The sequence below is a fragment of the Limulus polyphemus genome, unplaced genomic scaffold (assembly GCF_000517525.1).
Source record: "Limulus polyphemus unplaced genomic scaffold, Limulus_polyphemus-2.1.2 Scaffold447, whole genome shotgun sequence".
Lineage (NCBI taxonomy): Eukaryota > Metazoa > Arthropoda > Merostomata > Xiphosura > Limulidae > Limulus > Limulus polyphemus.
Window position 1 is genome coordinate 282,304 of NW_013666057.1, and position 22,534 is coordinate 304,837.

Genomic DNA, 22,534 nt, shown 5'->3' on the forward strand with positions numbered 1-22,534 from the left:
TGTTACGTTTAACCGATCCCTATCACTCCATGATAGCCACAATCTTCAAGTTACTCACTTTAAAACACTTGATGAACCTTTTTGACTTTATATGTATTTGTGTGTCTGTGTGTATATATATATCGCTTTTATGATTTGTTATTTTTAGATGGAAAACATCTTTCAGTTAAAATGAATTATGACTTTTCATCTCACTGTCATATTAGTGGTTAGAATCAGTTCAGGTTTTATAATGACTATCCTTCAATCTAACATAGCTATATTTTTGTAGACAGAATATTAACTCTTCAATCTAATTACATGAAACGTATCTACTGCAGTCGTGGTGGCCAAATTTTGAATAATAAAAGGTTATTGCTTTTATTTGTGTATAATTTGTCCATGTCTCGTCATTGGGAACTTAAACGAAACAAAGGTTAAACTTGTCAGAATTTTGCCCGTGTGGTTTAGTAAACACATTCTAGATTTTTGCATATATTTGTACACAACAAACTAGGCATGTTGCCTAAAACAGCCTCCTCTTCCAGTGGGATGGCGGTAAGTTCACAGGCTTACAAAGCTAAATTTCGGGGTTCGATTCCCAGCGGTAGACACAGCTGATAACCCAATGTGACCTTGCTCTAAAACAAACAAGACAGACAAACAATCTTAATTTATCTTCATGCATTTTTGGGTCTTTTGATAGAGAGAGAGAGATTTTTATGAGCACTTTGAACACATATGTTTATAAATATAATTATATAAGCTCAAGCAGCCTCAATAATCATTCAATATGCGCTGTTTTTTGTTTTCTCACTTCTTCCGCTGCTAAAACCAATCTTTCCAAATACAAACTTCTCTATTCTCATAGTCCTACATGTTTATTAAGTCTTCTATTTTTATACAGGTGTAAATAATTTTACGTTATAGAATCATAGGTTCAGTGATTTATTTTCGTATTTGGTGCTTCCTGGTGTCCAAATCCAGAACTTTCTGAGATAAACATTATTCTTTTTAGTACTACGTCTTGTTAATATATGCATATTTAAAAGTAGATTATAGCTGAAAAATACTTTTACGATGTCTGACATATGATTATGTAGTTAATAAACCATGTTTACGTTTATACAGGCTTTGATCTATCATCAAAGGTTTTAGTTTTTATATATAATAACTTCCGACATTATATACCTCTATACTCAGCTTGTGTTATATAAATATATATCTTGCCCCCCCCCCCGTGGCAAAGCGGTATGTCTGCGGACTTATGCCGCTAGAAACCGTGTTTCGATACCCGTAGTGGGCATGGTTTCATAAAGTGACACCAGAGGACACGTTGCTATAGCAGGGGATCGGATGATGAGGTCACCAGCACAAATAGTTTGTAAGCAAACCACCAGAGGGTGATGTAGATCAATGTGTCTTGTCTCAACATGTCATCAACTTTATAGTAGCAATCAAAGTCTTAAAAAAATTAATATTAATATTTTATTGTATAATATTGTTTTTACAATTAGCAGTACTGAAAAGCTTTTAATCTTCATCACGATTACAGTTTTGCTTTATATGTAAAACTTACATTGAATTTGCTATTTTACTCTCTAGTTCTTACCTTCATCATCAACTTTATAGTTTTTGCTTATATATTTTATTACATATGCTTTACAAAGGCGGATGGTGTTTCTATATGTAGACTGTGTTACTATACTTCTTTAGGATTGCATACAGATTTCAACTTTTCTCAACTTTTGTTTATAGTTTTTATTTACATATTTAACTTATTTCATGTGTTTTATAACATCTGATGTATCATTTTTATAAATATTGAAAGGACAGTTAGTATACCTGATTGTGTTTTTTAAGTATTGATTTAGTATAAATTTGACATACCGATTATAGATTTTGCTTCTATATTTGATTTGCATGACAAAAGTGTTTGTATTTCCCGAAATTTTATATATAAAATACTTATCACTAATTCATTTCTATACTTGATATATTGTGTAACATCTATTCTCCCTGAAAAGGACACTTATCTACATCTCTAAATAATATACAATAATTTCATGCTGAGCTTTATAAGTTCATTTGTTTCCTTAAATGTTAAAGGATCTGTGTAAATAGTTATGTTTAACCATAAATATTTAAAAAAATTACAATCTTACCTTTCTGTAGATATTCTCACAAATAATAGTGTAGAGTTTGTTTCTTGCTGGTTTGCAACCGTATGCATATAGGCTCGACAAGTAACTATCTTACCATTTTTCTATAGAACCTTTCATTTCGAAAAACGGACGTTTGATACAGACATGTCAGTGTTCACCAAAACATCAAGTACCTTTTTCACAAATGAACATAGTTTATAACCGAAAAAAGTTTGTGTAGTTTACAGAGTTCAGCTACTTTACAAAAAGCATTTTACATTCACTATTCAGTAAGATAAAACTTTAACTTATACTCATCTTATATTGATAGTTCACTAACAAAATATTACTTAATTCTACTCTGTTTATAGTAAAGATCAAATATCAGATAATTATATGTCTAGCTTAGTCTTTTATATTACACCCCATGAATATTAGTTTCTAACAAGTATGTTTAAACATCTAATACTAGTCTCCATTTATATTTCTTATAAAGAACTCATGTTTCATTATGGCCCCATATGCTATCATTAATATATGCAAATAAAATGACAGACTTAACAAGTATCACATATTGAAACATTTCTTAACAAAATTTCAAGTATTAGATACACTAATATAGTATTTATGAAAACATTTTAGTTTATACATAGTGGATTAGTTTCATACAACTTTTGTACATTATGCCTATATTATTAATGTGCATTTCAGTTAGAGACTATATTTTTCATTTGTGTAACAGTATGTGAAAACGAACCCTAAATGTGTATTCATGGTATTCTATTTCTCAAGATTTGATGGGACATGTTCAATGTGTACATTTAGTTAGCATAACTTCATATATACTTTCTATTCAATTAGACTCCATGAACTGATTATTCACTTTTTGAACAAATTTGTTTAACCATTTAAAACAAGATTCCATATAGATATGATATCATCAATGTATGTAAATAAGTTAACTGGTTCTAAATAAGACTATTGTCACACATGTTGAAACATTTATTCACAAAACTTCAAATATTAGATACAGGATTATGATCTTAGATCAACTATTCAGATCTATAGCTAATCATTCATAGTAAACTTGCAAGAAAGATCAAACAATAGATTAATGCTGACATTAATTGTAAATATTAGAAGTGAGAAACCTTTTCATCAGTAGAGGTGATATGTGCAACTATACCTTTCTCTTTCACAGGAAGTGATGGTCCTGAAAAGGAGCTTTAAATTTAAATTATTTAAAAAAGTCATTTTCTTCAGATGGATATCTCTCATCTTTACATCAAGCTTGTCGAAATCTCATTTGAAAAACATGATGCCAATTTTCAGTATACCTACAGCCCAATATAACAATATCTGTGGTATACCCAAGTGTTCTAGTATGTGATTAATCAAATAGAATAAATCACCATGAATGAAACATAAGGAACATTTTAAAACATGATTCGATCTAATATGATCATAATAAATGTCTTCATACAGAAACTCTACAAAACATATATAATGCACTTGAAATCCATGTTTAAAATGACACAGATTAACCTTATTTATATCATAATATAAAACAAAGTAATTCTTATGCATTCAGTGTGATTTGACAAATTGACAATGTGTTTATGACCTTCAATCTCTTGACTAACTTATATGATGAGTAATTATGACTAATGATAGAATCCTCATGTTGTTATATTAACCAAGGTAGAATCTTTACATTGTTACTCACAAGTATTAAGTTCAAGACAAACGAATATTAACATATTCAATGTATCGTGTGATGTGTATGTTTTGTGTGCAACTTAACCTTTTATGCTAAACTTGATAGAGACAGGGTATTGAAAATACATAATCTTTAACAAAGTTGTCAAAGATTAAGAAATCTTAAAATGAAAGATAGTTTGTCTATGTTCAATTAAATTCTACTCGTTACTTTTAGAATTTACGATATCTACTTATACCTAATACATATAATCTTTACAGACATATGAAATATTTATGAGATTTACGATTACATTTTACAATACAATAAATTATATTTGTATGTAATCGAATGGAAACAGCGTTAGTTGTTTCCAGGTAGTGTTGATAAGATCAGTCACAAGTTCAGACATATCGTAATTTTTGATACCTGTCTGTAACAAACAGCCTAATTTCAGTTGAAACTCTGTGAAATTTCATAAAAAAAATCCAATCATTCATTGAAGATTATATATTATGTAAATTTAGGATATTATCCTTACCATTTTTTTGTAGAACATTTATTTTGAAGAACCTTTTTCACATTCTGACAATTGAAATTCATAGAACTGTATAACCTTTAAATGTTTGTAGCAACCAACATACAGAATGATAGTATGAATACGTTCGATGTTTATCATTAATAAATATGCTTTACAACTAAAAAAAACTACATCCAGTACACTTTAACTTAATCTGATGATCAGATTTTTGTATGCCACTGAGTCTAAAAGTTAGTAAACACAATTTGTTGATTCTCTCACTTTGCACAGTGATATAAGATACTGAGTGTGTGTTTATGATATTCTATTTCTCAAGTTTTAACAGAACATATTCAATATGTACATTTCAGTCAGTGTACAATTCTTGTATACTTTCTACTCAATTAGACTTCATGAAATTATTATCAATGTTTCTAACAATTGTGTTTAATCAACAAAACAGTTGTTTAGTAAAACAAGCCTCCATATATATTTCTTGTATTGAAGAACAAAATGTGTATATTCTGAGCTTAACCATCAGTAAAACAAATTTATTTATTTTTTAACTTTACATAATGATACAAAACGTTAAATGTACATTCACGACAATCTCTTTCTTAAGGGTCCTGAAAAATAAAGTACAATGAACTCTGTGAAATACACAAACTTTTTTGGTTATAAACAATGTTCATTTGTGAAAAATGTATTTGGTGCTTTAGTAAGCTAATAAGTTTAATTGTTATAGTGCACATAAAGTGAAGTTTTGAAGGATACAGAAATATAATTTCTGGTTTGTCAAAAGTCTATCAGTTTTGTAGAAACGAAAGCATTACTTGTTTTAGCCTTAGGTGAACATGTCACTTGGTTTTTTTTATCATTTGCTTTCAGCTGGTTTGCATCCAACTAATTAAACAATAGGGCATGTTAGAAGAAAACTTAGAGGTCCATACAAAGAACCAAAATATTATTAACTAGTTAAAATTCAATATAGCTAGAAGGGTCAAGACTTTACTGTTAAATACGAAAAGTTGAGTTAAAACATAATATCCAACAAATTCTTCTTGATTAGTAATTCAACTATGTGTAAATGTTGTAAAAAGAGTCATAACTATCCAGTTACAATCATGCTCTGTAATAAAACTATTGCTAGAGTCAAGCAGCATTTCTATAGGCAATGCATGCTTTGACATCCTATATTTGACATCCTGTATAGCATGTATCCCTAACATCCTGGAAATTTCACATCTCTCCAAGTTTCATTGGTCTCTACTTAACAAATACACATAGCTGTGTTGACCATTGTTACCATACTCGTAACAACAGCTAACACAACTTACCCTCTGACCCAATCCCATTTATTTGATTAATGTCTAGTTGTTACACAAACAGAGCTCTGGGTTCAAACAGGAAAGGAAAAGAGTCAAGAATGCAAAAAAACAAACAAAAAACTTGTTCCTATATACATGATTTGGCCCAGGCTAGTGAATAATAATTCCTAACTTCTGACCAAGAAAGTCTAATAGTTCTTATATTTTCTCCCCTGCTGTACATCTTCTAGATACAAGATTAACACTAATCCATTGTATTTTAATCAGTTACAAAGTTTCCTCATGTGAGTGTTACTTTCTAGCTTCAACAGTACACTCATAGCCTGTATTTTCATGCATGTCGCCTGCATCTTGTACTGCCTCAATGTTAAAAGAAAAAAAGTAAAAGTGTGTGCTTATAAAATATTTGTAGGTACACGATCATGATAATCTACTGTCACGAAATATAATACTGAGTGCAAGAAGTTTACATTTGATATGACATCTAAACAACTGTCCATCAGTTTCATTCACTATTGATAACTTAACCAACTGAAGAACATTTCAATTTGATCCAATTAAAATATTTTGCATTATCTTACCCAAAACCGACAGGTAAATTTATGTTTTCTCTCAAACATAGCGTGACTTTCTCATTTACTTTTGTCTTTTCCATTAACATTCATTATCTATCAAATATTTCAATGTTAAAATTGAAACATTCTCTCAGTAGTACAGGGGCAGTTTATCTCCAAATAATACCTACAAGATCAGTGATCACATTTAACTTCATATCATAAAGTCTTAACATTCAGATAGTATCCTTTACTTTTATTCACATGTCACTTAACATTTGTGTTCTTTGTGTAATTGATCCATTTGTGATATATAAAACTCATGAAACGTTATGCATATTTCATGCACGTGCAGGAATACACGCGTATATTCATTTGTACACGTCTATTACTATGTACATATATAACCATTACACACATTGTTAAGTACAGTGGTTGCTTATAACATAATGTCTGGGGCTCACAGTCAAATTGCATTTGTTACCTTCTAGTGTTGCTTTTTACAACTTATGTTTCAATAACTATGGGCAATAATGTGCTGCCATCTGTGAACCATCAAACTCAATAGATTTTTTCAAGCATCACGAAATATATAATCGCTGTCAGAAATCATCTGAATGTAGAATTTTCAGCGAGTATTCTCATTAACTAGAATTAATATTGATACTGTTTCTAACATACATATATATCAATATATATGGAGAAACAAAATACACAATTAACTATACTGAAGAGAATCTAGTGAGGATCATTCTCCATAGAGCTCTCTCTATTCAGCCAAACCAGATGACTGATTTATTCAAAAATGACATTTTGCCTCACAAAATGACTCAATAGCTCAGAAAACAAGAATTGCAACATCCCTTTAGTCAGTGATATTTTAACCACATCACTATTGTAGATCGTGATAATTGATCAGCCATTACCAAATATCCTTGGTATATCTCTTCTTTTAAAATCTTGTTTGATATCTCAGAAAGCAAGAGTTGCTAAACTCTTTTGGTCCAGTCAATCTTTCAATCAATCAGCTGCCCTAGCTTATACTAATTGAGCAGCTAAACCTCATCTTCTGGTGGAAAACTCTTTGTGCGGTTCTGCTCAATAGCTCAGAAAGTAAGGATTGCAATTCCTTTCAGCTGAGCTATTGAACCTCTAGCTACCATCTTTTGTTGTAAAAAGTTTGATATACTACTTACTGCATCTACTCATTCCAGCCTCCTAACTTAGGATAATCAATCAATCCAGCCATGTCAATCAGGAGGCAAATCATGGAGCTGTCTCTTGCCTCTCGATTCAGTGCTTCCTTATTTTGCTAATTGTGTATGGCAAGATAAGTACTTTCAGCTCTTCTCTTCATCCTCTGGGTTAGCATGAGATAAACAGTGCTTTCGCCCTGCTCTGACTTGTTTATCTGATTCCTGATCAACCCAGTGCAGCAAAAGACATCAGTAATATACAGAACTAGTTGGTTCATATGTATTAAGCACTGCTGTGCATCTCTCGACTGCTGTAACTCTTATATCAATGAGTTGACTCATTGGGGCACAAGATAAGGTCCTGTCTAGCTTCATCAAAACTTGCTTTCACGCTGCTGGCATATATCAAAGCCACACTAGATATCCACACTGCCATATTAATTCACTTTTTTTATCATAGTACCTCTTCTGCCATTTAAAGTCATTCCTAGCAGTAGATGTGTGAGCTTATATACATCAACTAAATACTATTAACCACTCTCCATATTCTTGTGAACATTGTGCAATGTCTTATCTATTGGGAGGGTAATACATCACATGCCTACCTGAACATGTGGCAAACAGCCCGTTGGTCCCTGTTCTGTTGCTCTGTATGCCATTATGACATATGGTAAGTGTTTGTACTAATAATTTCAGTCAAGATTTACAAACGTGGCATTCATACACTTGACAATCTTATCTCAGATGTGGTAGCAGTCCATTTTCCTGGTCTTGGTTTGTTTGGAATCAGAGAACTATTCCACAGAATATCATTTCACCAGTTCTAGTAAACTTCACAGCACATCCATTCCAATAAAGTTTATGCCGGAATCTAAGTCAGCAATAATATTTTTCTTTCTGTGAGCAAAGAAAGCTAGACATAGTCAGACACTTGCTTCTCCATTCAGTTCCAATTCACGAGAACTAAGTCTGCATCTACTAGCCAAAGTGGTGGAGTTGCTTGGCGGTCCTGATATATCATGTGACCTACCAAGGTTCTGACCCATTCTGTATCTATAAGAAACTCGATATTTCACCCTTTATCTTTACAAGTAGAGGTCAAGAGCTCCACCCTGCCCTGAGAAAGCTGGGTGGACCATCAGACCTTCGTCAAGATATTTCCGATGAAATAATTATGCATTTTTTTGATTAAACTAAGTTTGTAAACATTATAAGAAAAAAGACATTATAAACAGTATACAGTCACAATATACAAAATATTAACATAGTGAAATTGGACTTTACTTCTCACAGCAGACAGTTGCCTTTTGTGGAGAGTTATCTATGAGGTTTTTCCTTCTTAAATTGTTCCATGCTTGCTTAGAAGGTATCTTATACCAAACTGAATAAACATCACATCACTCATAGAAATTGGAAATGTCAGATTTTTCCACATGAATAGTAAGCCCCATTAAATCATAAAGGAAGTCATAGCCTCGAGATAGTACCTGTCTGACAATAAAAACAACAACAGCTACTTAACCTCATACATTACATAAGACCTTCCAGTTATGATTCCCACGGGTAGATAAAAGGTACTATCCTACAAAACAGTAGACAGTTAGATGCAACAGCAGCTTAATGACCAACACAAATATCAAACTTAGAAAACAAAGCCTGTATTAATAGAAGGAGGAAGTAACACATAGTATGTGCGCATGTATGCTTTTATACCAAAAAAATAATGACCGGTACAAATAAGAGCTGTTCTGTTATTTCAAGAACTATATATATATATATTCATTAAATGAAAAATAAACTTACAAATATATCATTGAAAAAATATTATTGTAAAAAGCTTGTATATTATTCTTTCCTGTAATCTTCCATAACAAGCAATAGTCATAAAACATACAATATTTGAGATAAAGAAATTCTAGTGTAAAATTAGACTTAAGAGCGACGTTCATGGAGTAACCGTAAACTGCTAATCGTCTTTTTATGACGAGAGATACATAAAAAGGGTTATCTCATTTTTCTCTCAAAACGTCAGGACAGGTATATATTTGTATGGAAATTAAATTACCTTCATGTTCTAAAGAAAATATTACCATTTCAATACAGCTATCATTTAGACTGAGCCTAAATACTTTATCGAAATTCAGAGTAAAACTTGGTTCATATTAATTTATTAAATACTTCTAACAACAATAAAGATAAATATGAGATAAAATATTATAACAGGCAACACCACATACAGACAGACATATATTAATTCAATTAACAGAAATGCGAGCTTTAACTATACAAGCTTGTTTGTTTTGAATTTCGCGCAAAGCTACACGAGGGCTATCTGCGTTAGACGTCCCTAATTTAGCAGTGAAAGACTAGAGGGAATGCAGCTATTCATCACCACCCCCCGCCAACTCTTGGACTACTATTTTACAGACAAATAGTGAGATTGACCGTCACATAATAATGTACCCACGGCTGACAGGGCGAGCATGTTTGGTGGGACGGGGTTTCGAACCCGCGACCCTCAGATTGCGAGTCGAGCGCCCTAACCACCTGGCCATACTGGGCCAAATGTAGAAGTTAACCCAGACATATGTAATGGGGTTATATTTTGAGATACATTATTTGTCCTCTAAAGTAGCTAAAGGGTTCAGTTGTTACCGCAAGAACATCCCCACACCATTACACCACATCCAACTGCTTGTCTTAAAGGAACAACACAAGTCGAGTCAAGTGTCTAATGTGGGTTTCTTCAACTTTATACTCTAAAGTCAGTATAAGGAAATGTAAATTGCAACTCCTCAGACATCTTCTAGTTATTCATTGTCCATGAATTGTCCGTTTTAAACGCCATTGTTTCTATGACTTACTGTTTGTATCTGAGATAAGTGGTAAAAGGTTTTCAGTTCGGTTCTCATCTGCGATATGACAGTTTTTATAATGGCATTTGCAGAGTATGCTTGAAGATAGTTGAAACCTGGTAGGTGTTAAAGAAATTGGAATTTGTTCATATAGGAAACGGTCTGTCACCAGTGGTTGGCAGCCACATTTTTATCTCATTATAGAAGTATTGCCTTTTGATTGTCACTTTGATAGACCTCATAGTATATGTCTTTGAACACTTAGTTAAAGAAGCGCTTTTGTTAATAATGCTCCTGCCAGACAAGCATTCACTATTTTGAAAATGAGAGGAATTCTTTCTCTTGCATATTTTAGCGGATTAATTAAGATCTGATTATGTAATCCTGGAGGAAAAAGAAAATAACAAAAATAAAAGTTGATACGCAAAGGGTTGATAAAAGATATTAAAAAGTTATGGTAAATTGAATTTGACTGCTACTCTATATAACGCGATAAATTTAAAAGACAATGGTTGGAACTGAAAGTAAACGCAAATAGAATCTAATAAAAGTTTTACTTAAAAGAAATATTAGTTTTAACATTATGATTCAGTGGTTTTACTTGTTTATTTATACATGCATACACAAACATATATCAATAAAGTAGATATTAGAAACATCCAGAATAATAAACGTGTTTTACATGAAGTAGTAATCTACAAAATTCCTAGATATTGATGAACGAAGGGTGAAAAAACAGTTATGTATCTAAACTCTCAAAATTCCAGAGTAATTGATGTATGTGTAGAACTTAGGTATCTTAGGTGGAATGGCAACTTCAGGGGATACATTTTACTCATCAATTCTTTTATTTTTATAATTCTATTTCATTAGAAACAACTACTTTTAGATACTCTTAGTTTTACTTTTTTTCTTCCTCGCCTGTTTGGTTTTAAAATAGATACCAATTTTTGATAGACAATGTACCGTTGATTGAGTTATATACTCGAGACGTTTCTTTCAGTAAGATACATTTTGCCCTTGTCAAGGGTAGTTTGTTTCCTATAGTTTTATCTGTCCGTCTTTGAGGCGCGACACTTTTTGTTTTAATCCAAACCCTTCTTGTCTGAAAGATTGTTCTATCTAGCTGTTTGTCTATCTATCTTTATGTATGTGTGTATGAAACTTTTGTGTTTATAAAATGTCATTAACTAATGATTACACCAACATCTAAGTTTTAAGCGATGTATTTTATTTCAATGCTAAAAATAAACAAGCTGTTGTGTGATCTTTATAGATAAATAAATGTATAAAACGAAGTTCAAAGAACGCAGTTATTTTATCCTCAGGAAAAGATTGTTATATGGAATTTCTTTTAGGAATATTGTTACCATTCTGTATATATTTTTTTTTTCAGTTAAAAAAACCTCAACAACTGACCGGGGATCTTCGATTCCTAGAATATGTACCACAGTTTCCAAGCTTCAATATTTTCTTATTTATGTTCGAATCAAATAAAAAGACGGTGGATGCAAGAGCTCGTATTTCATTGGCTGTAAGTTGAATAGTGGAGCACGTGGTCTGATGTGCCATGTGGCGCTCTAGTGAACGAAATGGCAGCTCTTGCAGCAACAGCTGAGCGCTTTGAATTCCGAGTAAAGTTTTTATTTGTTTTAATATTTTTCCTTTATGTAGGATTATTTTTTAATTTTTATTATACTTTCCATATCTCTAATCTCTGTAGTCAGAGGCAAGGGTCTAGTTCTTTCTTTAGCGCTGACCAACTGTACATCCAGACTAGCGATCCGCAGATAGAACCAACGCCAACAGATATATTTGTTGGTGAAGTAGACGACGAACGTGGACGAGCAAATGAAATTGCTCAGAACAGCAGGAAAGGCTCCCAAGAGAGTCATAGTTTTAAGGATATCAAACACTATATATCACGATATTTAAGAAAGAAACGACCCGAAGACACCAAAGATGTAACAATGAAGGGCAGGATAAAAAAACAGTGGAATAATTTCTCGTTGAAAACGAGTCTTCATTCTTCTCAAGCATCGAGTATCCGGGTGAAGCGACATGCCAAGCCGCGCAGGCAGAGACACCGGAGACGACACTTGCGATATAACGATGCACCGAGTGTGGAGTTCTTTCCAATGCTCCAATCTACTACTGCTACTGGACATTATGTTTGGCTAACACCACATTCCAGAATAGCAGTAAGTATTATTTTAATTTGAAAATATAAAATACAAAATTATCCGATAAATTTGAGATATGTGCGGATCTGAACTAGTTGACATCGTATCTAGCCAGTATGATTGACAAGATCAAGATCTGTTGTCTAGGTGGTAAGATAAATTTATCTCGGTATATGTGGTAAAAGTTAGCCTGATAGAACATAATCGAATCAAGATTATTGTCAGATATGTCTATAACTGGCCTTCTGCTGAAGAGTTTGTAGAAACAAAACTCATTCCATATTATCTATAGCTCACTCAATTTTCACTTTCATAAACCTTGGGAACAATGTTAAGTTTTATGTCAGAGCATTCTGAAAACCACTAACAAATAAAAATGGCAAACTTATCTTTAATTATATTTTTCTTCTTTGTTTTATTCAACGAGATTTATATTGATATAATGACATACTCTGTATATTAAAATATTCCGTCCATTTCTCATATAATTCCCTAATTTGGTCAGATTATATTTCATTTTTCCAAATATATTTTGGTTTTTTGTAGCACGAACGTTAACATGATCTTAAAATTTCTGTTCCTTTGTCTAAAATCAGTTTTAATGATTTCCATTCTTAAATAAGATAAAAGTCACAACTGATACTATTGAAAGTAATTAATAACGTCTGAAGTCATTGTAAACACTTAGTTTTAACCAATAAAAATGAAACATAATGGAGATTGAAAACATAAGTACAGTTAAAAGATATTTCAATAATTATTATGAACGTGCTAATAGAGATTGAAAGGAAAATTAGAAAGATGGAGAAGAAGTATTAGGAGAAAGCTTGCTTTATTTTTATTGGCTAAACGTATTATCGTTTGAGATATCTAAATACTTTAATACCAATTACTAGTAGCCTAGTAGGTCAACCTTTTAGTCGAGTTGGTGAAGCACTCGCCAAAACTTGGATTATCATAAACATACATAAATCAAACTGTGCATATACTTCTATTTTCAGTTACATGTCTGAAAATATTGAATTAGATGACTGACCCTTGTAAGTACTGCCTAAGTACTGCGTGAGGCCAGTTTAGTGATACGTTATAATGGTCGAATTATTCTATTTAAACAACATCATGTGCAGCTAGATTTCAAATGCGTAAATATTACTTTTAACAGTTTAAGTGTCAGGCAAACATGCCATTAGTTTAAATGGGTATTGCATTATACAGTTCATAATGGCATTGTACACAGTCCCATGTTTGATCTAAATCTTCACGAAAGTATAAATAATTCATTATATAACTGCAATGTTTTGAAATATTAATGGTCGCAAATAAGTAATGGAAGTGTATAGTCAAACATGACTTTAATATAGACTGTATAGTAAAGAGAAAAAAAAAGCTTAAACACGGTTAAACGATGTGTCACTTACTATAAATATGTTTTAGTTGTTTATTTTTTACTTTTTTGACAAAATGTTTTGTTTCAGTTAGGCTCATTTTAATTGCTTTTATGTGCTCCAACACATGTTTGCCACGACAATACCTAAGTTTATGTTTTCGAACTATTTTTAATAAATTCATATGTTATATAATTGAGATAAGCACTTTAAGAACCAAGACTAAAATCTGAAGTTAACAAGTATCAATAAAAGGGGTCTATTGAAAGTATTCATTGAAACTGAATGATTAAAAGCTATTTCTAAGAAGTGTTTCTCATCTTCTGTTATGTTTTATGACTTTCGTATCTTTAGATAGTATTAATATGGAATGGTTTTAAGAAAATTAAAATTCAAAAAAACTCTGGTAATTATACGTGTTTATAATATAACTGGTTTCCAGTTGTTGATTTTTCCTGAAAATCTGTGATTTATGGTATATTTCATACAAAGTTTTATGTTCTAAGAAGTCTTTTTGTCGTTTACTCCAAAGTAAATCAACATAAAGTATATATGCTGTTTGGATGCTGTTTAAAGAGAGTATTCGAATCATCATTCCCTGGATCCATAAACACTACAGTATATAATCCACAATAATACCCAATCGTGAGACTAATTTCATAATTCCCAGAGATCCATAAACACTACAGTACCTAATTGTGAGCCTAATTTCATAATTCCCAGAGATCCATAAACACTACAGTACCTAATTGTGAGACTAATTACATCATTCTCTGAGATCCATAAACACTACAATACCTAATTGTGAGCCTAATTACATAATTCCCAGAGATCCATAAACACTACAGTACCTAATTGTGAGACTAATTACATCATTCTCTGAGATCCATAAACACTACAATACCCAAACATTAGAGTAATTCCACGTCTTAGCAAGGACATTTACTTTTATCAATGTTTATCGTTTAATGAAACAGAAAATAGAAAGTTGCGATATACAAGAAAAACGTGAAACAACAATAGTATCATGACGAAACAGAAGCTTTGATGTCAGAAAATCAAACGTGATTACAGTCACTATGAATATCATTTCATTTTCTTCAGTTTATGGTTGGTTTTTTTTGCATATTCAACTACAACTCGCATTGTTATTATATAGTTTGATTAAGTGGAATACTCTTACAACAAAGTTATTTTTATCAGAAAATACAATACATGTCACGTTAATTTCGGAACGGTGCTTGGACGACCAAATGTTTGTTGTGCATAAAAACATCGTGATTTCAAACAAACGACATCACAAACGGTTCACCAAAAATTACAGACAAAACTTTATTTTGAAAGGCATGGGGTTAAAGTCTCAAATACTTTAAAATTTATAAAATACTTTTTACTTTAAGGGCTATCTTTGACCTCTGTGTAAAAATTAAGAAAATAATAAAATTAGTAATGTGGATTACATACAGCATTGCATTAGACAGTATTGTTCTTCCTTATTTAAAACACACATACATTAGAATAGATTTCATATTTCTGATGTATATGTGTTTTAAATAAGGAAGAACAATATTGTCTAATGCAATGCTGTATGTAATCCACATTACTAATTAGATCAGATTTCATACTTCTAATATATGTGTGTTTTAAATGAGAATAATAAAAAAATACTATAATTTGTTTTCACTGATGTCTTTTCATTAAATATATTTCTTCAAGGTCATCAGCTCAAAATCAGAGTTACAATCTGATATATAACTGTAATACTATTAAAGCGAATGCCAAACACTGTTATCGCTCAATTTCAATAAAACAGGATTTTTTCCCACTCCTTATATTTTCTTAAAACCATTTGTCTAGTTTTATATTATTCTTATTGTCGAATTAGTTTCCATAAAAATAAATTTCTTATAATCTGAAACCCTAAACTTTGAAAATGTAGATGAAATGTTCAATCAACCATAAGATACAACTTGTTACAAAAGTGGATAATTATTGGTACACATAATGTAACAAAATGATATATTTTGTCTGCAGAGTGGAGATCCAATGGGTAAACATATCGACTTTATTTTAAATACAAAATGTTTTTAATTGCTTGTTTTTTGCATTTTGCATAAATCTACACTAGGGCTAATGTAAAAACAAAACTAAACGGAAGGCAACTAGTCAACATCATTCATCGCCAATTCTTGGGCTAGCTACTCTTGTCAGACGGAATAGTGGGATATGACTGCCACTTCTTATTCACAACTCGAAACTGCGGAGCAAGATCCTTTTTGCAATAAGGGGACGCGAACAATGAACCTCAGCTCTACAGTCTGGTTCGTTAGCTACTGGGTCGCGCTAGGTCCTGATTTCAATAATTTTATTATTTTCTCTCTTCATTTCTATGGTGTGAAGGTTCAACTCTGTGTGTAACGTTCCATTTAAATGGCTTTTGTTTCAGCTGTATGTATGTTTACTCTAATGCCGTTCGATTATTCAGCAGGATGTTTGAGGGCTTATAACGCTAAATGAGCTATTTGGACCGCGCACAAATAGCTCATTCTATACTTTTCTGCTTCTTTAGAAACAAACAATCTTACACTAACGCTACGTTCTTATTTAACGCAATCCAGTCTGAATGCGTGCTTTTTTTTAGGTAAATAAAACATGTTACTGTTGTTTTTTCACAAACTATACAATGAATTTCCAAAATCATGTAAAACAGTGTATAATTATAAAACTTTTGTTTAGTGTATTAATGAAAAACAATTAGTTTTCTGAAATTGAGATTACAGGATTTACTTAATAAAAACATTACAGATTATTTTTTAACCTCGGAATTACAGTATTGAGTAAAATGGAGCTTTTATAGAAAATTATTCAAGGTTTATGTTTTGTCCTTCAGTTTTATTTGTAGTTGTTAAGCAAAAAAGCTATACAATATCTGGGCTGTACCGACCACAGGGATCGAACTCTGAATTTAAGCGTTATAAAGCCTCAGTTTTACCTCTAAATCACCTGGTGTCATACTTCCTTAATACATGTTGGAATAGAAAGTATCTAAAGTTATTTTTTTTCATCATAAAAACCTCCGTTGTTTCAGAAATAAGAAAATAATGTAATTCATGAAATTAATAGTTGTTGTTTTATTTCGTCTGCCATAGCCCAAGTTGACATGATTTTTACCCTGATAATATTCGTTGACTTATATAATGAATATAATATTTTATTTCATTTTGGATCTTTAAAACTTACAGAGATAGTGTAACACAGTAACTAATGTTTGTTCGATTATTGCAATAAATGATAGCTATAGATCTAGAACAACTTACTTCTCTCATGTAGACCTATATGAAGTAATTTCTTACATTATTCGGTTTCGTGGTCAGAAATAAGATCTATTAATACAAAATCAAACAAAATCTCTTTTAGAATGTTTTGACGATCTTATATATTAACAAAGCCGTGTATTTTTTTCCTTTCTGGATCACAACTTGTAGCTACTGATTTGTGAGCAAAGATTCAGACGTTGAAGGGTACATATAAAGAAAGATGGAAGAAAACAACATCACTTAGAAAAGAATTATATTTTCGTCCATTGTCTATCGATAGAGTTCCAAATATTCTCTTTCGCTTTACAATTACTATTTAAAATTATCCGATTCACTGACATCAGATTTGCCAATGACGATGTTAATTACTTTCATGGTATGGCTACTCATTTTATGGCATTTTGTCTCATTAACATTATTCGTATATGCACCGAACACTAAAATGCCTTTTGTGGAACTTGTTTTAATAGATGTAATTAGTAACTGTTTCCATAATGCATACTTAAAGTTCTATTATGATACATCTGTCTTGCACAACTTTGGTCTTTGGTCTTTAATTAAGTGTTCTGATATGACTCACACTAGCTAACACTGGATAACGATCGAGAGTAAGTGTTCTGATATGACTCACACTAGCTAACACTGGATAACGATCGAGAGTAAGTGTTCTGATATGACTCACACTAGCTAACACTGGATAACGATCGAGAGTGAGTGTTCTGATATGACTCACACTAGCTAACACTGGATAACGATCGAGAGTAAGTGTTCCGACATGACTCACACTAGCTAACACTGGATAACGATCGAGAGTAAGTGTTCTGATATGATTCACACTAGCTAACACTGGATAACGATCGAGATTAAGTGTTCCGACATGACTCACACTAGCTAACACTGGATAACGATCGAGAGTAAGTGTTCCGACATGACTCACACTAGCTAACACTGGATAACGATCGAGAGTAAGTGTTCCGATATGACTCACACTAGCTAACACTGGATAACAATCGAGAGTAAGTGTTCTGATATGACTCACATCAGCTAACACTGGATAATGATCGAGAGTAAGTGTTCTGATATGACTCACACTAGCTAACACTGGATAATGATCGAGAGTAAGTGTTCTGATATGACTCACACTAGCTAACACTGGCTAACGATCGAGAGTAAGAGTTCTGATATGACTCACACTAGCTAACACTGGATAACGAAATTTACATGACGACCAGATTTTAAGTAGCATCAGTGTTCATCAATGTAGCTAAGTCGATTGTTAGACTATATTCCATTAGAGATTTATATATTTTAAGGTTGGAAAACAAATTAAATTTTGTTTGTTTGTTTTAAGCACAAAGCTACACGATGGACTGACACGGTATCGAAACCCGGTTTTTAGCGCTGATTCGCTGGGTCGCCGACAATAATGAAAGATACCACAAACCTAAAATAGAACGTATTTGATAGTTCTAATCCTAACTGAAGTGTACATCACACTCAGTTTTGAAACAAATGTCCGAAATTTGGGTGTGGTATTCAGAAAACTCGATTGATCGCTGTATCTTGAAACTCTAATAAATATATCGACATTATAAAAATAAGTTTTACTGTTAGGCTAGGATAATTTTTCAAGCTTATGAGTCCTCTTTTTCAACAACATATTTTGTGCTGTCAGAAAAACCAGATCCTAAAAGAAACATAATAATGTGGAATCTATTTGAAACCTTGATACAAAACAAGTCAATGTGTTTCATAAATTCTCATTTAACTCATAGATTGAAGATGAATTCTCAAATGTTCTAAACTTAGGTTGTAATTAATATATTTCGTTTCAGAGTTACGTTCTATTTTTACTTTGATTTTTGATCATTAACAAGTCGACAATCAAAACCTCTCTGTTGCATCCTAAACACATTCGGGATTTCTATATCACCTAGTCCAAGTTTATCAAATATATTTTGAGCTTTGTTTACACAAGTTATTTGATGGGTGAAACAGTGCTGCATTGTCAGAGTTTTGCTTTCTGAGACGTTGCATGAAATACATAAAAACTTAAGTGATTACTCTTTATTTATTTATTAGACTTGTTGATTTTTAGTTGGGTGTGGTGGAATTTTGTTTGAGAAAAATAGAAAAAAAAACACTGATAGATACGCTAAAATATGCTTACTAATTCTCTCATTTTCGATTTTCAGAGCAAAAATCACAACGGACTTTCATTTATTTAGATCTAAGAAACTCTAAAAGTTAAAACTGGGCATAAGGAAATATTATTGTAAATGTTAAATATAAGAGCCAACTTCGCCACATAAAAATAAACTTATTCATAGCGGATTTTTAATTTTTTCTATCTAAAACAATTAGAGTGATAACGTTATATTTTTTCTGTAAAATTTGGGTTAAGAATGAGTTAATGTTTTTGCCAAATGCAAATGAAATGGTAAAGCTACAATGAAAGAGAGTTTCAGACATATTGTGATCAAATATTTCTGTTAGAGGTTTATCATTTGAGCAGGATGTTTAGGGATATCAGTAATATGACATTTTAAGGAGAATATAATATTAGTGTTTAAATTGTGTCTGGAAGTAACTAAGGATATATTACGGTTCTTGCAGAATGTTGTTTCTCTCTGTTTTGAATTAAGAAATTTGTGCATTAAGTCTTGGTTGATGTTGATAAAGTCGTCACGACTTGATTTCCGAGTCAATTTTATGACTTTTAGATATTTCGTGTCGAGACTCTTATATTCTTCGAGTGTCTTGGATGAACTAAAATGTAAACTATAGAAATACTTTTTATTTTGGTTCTAACTTACAACGGTTGAAAAATTGTGTTATGCTAAATATTATTTGCTATATTTTTGCAAATTCAATTTTAATAAAGTTTAAGAAAGATTTCCGCAAAATCCTAAATATACCATTGTTATGTTGCAGAAAAATTCAAATGAATTATTGATTAGTTATCTAAAATTTAATTAGGAACTTGTGGGAAATGGTATGGTGCATCATTATGTTTCTAATGAGTTACGATCAAGTTCCTCACCTTTAAAAGCACAAAAAGACCTAAATTACAGAAGCCTTATAATTTGTCATTCAAATGGACAAATATTAACCAGAAAAAATGTTTATTGTACCTTCAAATTGGAAATAAAGATTAAAAATGCTATATTTTAACGCAGCTTTCATTTTTCGCTAAATATCATAAACCTCTTTTTAGTAATTGTTTTTATGTAGTGTATGGCTGTGGCTTGTAATATTGAATGAACATATTTTTGGATTATTACATTAACTCTTCAAATAAATAAGTACATAAATGTAAAACTAGATAAGTGATACCGTCGTGAATATGTCTTTACAGGAAATTAGGAAACTGGTGATGGAAATATAAAAGAGACAAATTAACCTAAAAACATTTAGTTGTTAATACAACATATACTTTTGCAGTTTCAAACCATATGAAAGTAATTATTGACATATAAATACAAATTTAAGGTGACTTAGAAAGCCACTGACAAGTAAACGATTCAAAAATGGAAAGGCATAGACAAATAATTGTTAGCGGTATGGAAAGGGGTGCTCTGAGCCTTTCCTGCGACAATATATTGAGATCATTCAAGGTAATGTCCTTCGAGAAATTATTAATGTGCATCTTACACAAGAAATTACATTTACAAAGGTGCAAACAATAACAGAAGGAGCATTTTAAACCAAAATTTACTAAAATCGCTTCACAACAGCAACATAATGATAATCAATCCATTACCATGGGAAGTGGATGGTAGGGAGTTGCTGAATGGCTACCTTCCCTCTGGTGAGTAGTTCAATAATTAGGGGCGGCAATAGATAGCCTTAAATACAAAATACAAGTATGAGTCCTATTCAGCAAAATAAATAGAGATAAAATAAAAATACAAAATAATTTACTGAAGGAAGTAAACCTAATCTGACAAACGACAAATCGGTGTTTATATTTACTAATATTGATCAGAATGATATTCTGTATATTGTTGAATGAGGTTAAGGTATTTCTAAGAGAAACATTCATATATAATGTTAACCAGAGTAAACGACAAATCAGTGTTTATATTTACTAACCCTAGTAAAATAATACTCTGTATATCATAGGGTTAATTCATTCTGGAAGAAACATTCATATCTAACATCAACCAGAGTAAACGACAAATTGGTGTTTATATTTACTAACCCTAGTAAAATAATACTCTGTATATCATTGGGTTAATTCATTCTGGAAGAAACATTCATATCTAACATCAACCAGAGTAAACGACAAATTGGTGTTTATATTTACTAACCCTAGTAAAATAACACTCTGTATATCACTGGGTTAATTCAATCTAGAAGAAACATTCATATCTAACATCAACCAGAGTAAACGACAAAAAAAAATGTTTCAAAGTTTCTACCAAATTGTTTTTTTTCCTCCTTGGTGAATTTTCACCCAAGAAGAGCTAATTGGATTTGTAAATAAACAAAGCAAAGATAACATTAAAGACAAAGTTCGTTGGTGACTTTCAAAAATAAAGGAAACAGTTATATTTGCTTAGTTGCTAAATGTTAGTTACTTCAGTATGTAAATAGAGTCTTAACTACATGTAATTGGTTGTTTCCATAACCGACTTAAAAGCATTTATGACAAATACTTTTTTTTGCATCATGAGGGTGTGGTTGGTAAAACTTATTAGCTGTGAAGAAAACATCTTGAGACAAAAGTAGTGTTATATATTATTATATGAGGTAATATACAATATAATATACATATAACTTTAACATGATTATATAAGACATTTACTTATATATTTCATTTTTTTTTAAGGTAAGCTTTTTTAAGTTACTTTAATAATTGTTTGGGTTGGTTGCTTGATTTGAATATTTGCGGAAAACCATACACGGGCTACCTGTGCTAGCCTTAATTTTAAAATGATAAATTAGAAGGAAGTCAGTTAGTTAACAGCACTAACTGCCAACTCTAGGACTACTGTAATCAGAATACTGGGATTTGACCAGCACTCATATCGTACGCATAGCCCAAAGGTGGTTAGAGCGCTCGATTCGCAATCTGAGGGTCGCGAGTTCGAATCCCAATCACCCCCCCCCCCTACAAACATGCTCGTTCTTTCAGCTATTGTGGCGTTATAATGTGATGGTCAATTTCACTAGTTGTTGGTGGGTCTTCCACTGCTAAATTAGAGACGGCTAGCGCAAATAGCCCTCGTATAGTTTTGCGCGAAATTCAAGCCGAACGTAATAAAGAAATTATTTACTTATTTCATAAGTTTAATTGGTAACAATTATTTAGTACGTAACTATGTATTACGTATTATAATAAAAGTAGATGTGTACCGTTAATATAGAT

At 31.7% G+C, this 22,534-nt stretch overlaps 1 protein-coding gene across 1 annotated transcript in view; it reads left to right on the forward strand.

Annotated features, from left to right (window-relative positions):
• The first annotated feature begins 11,867 nt into the window (after nucleotides 1–11,867).
• LOC111085528 overlaps nucleotides 11,868–22,534 on the forward strand; it is a 111,608-nt gene continuing 100,941 nt past the window's right edge. The window contains exon 1 of the mRNA XM_022384522.1: nucleotides 11,868–12,476. Coding sequence (XP_022240230.1) covers nucleotides 11,868–12,476 — 609 coding nt within the window. The remainder of the gene's footprint in view (nucleotides 12,477–22,534) is intronic.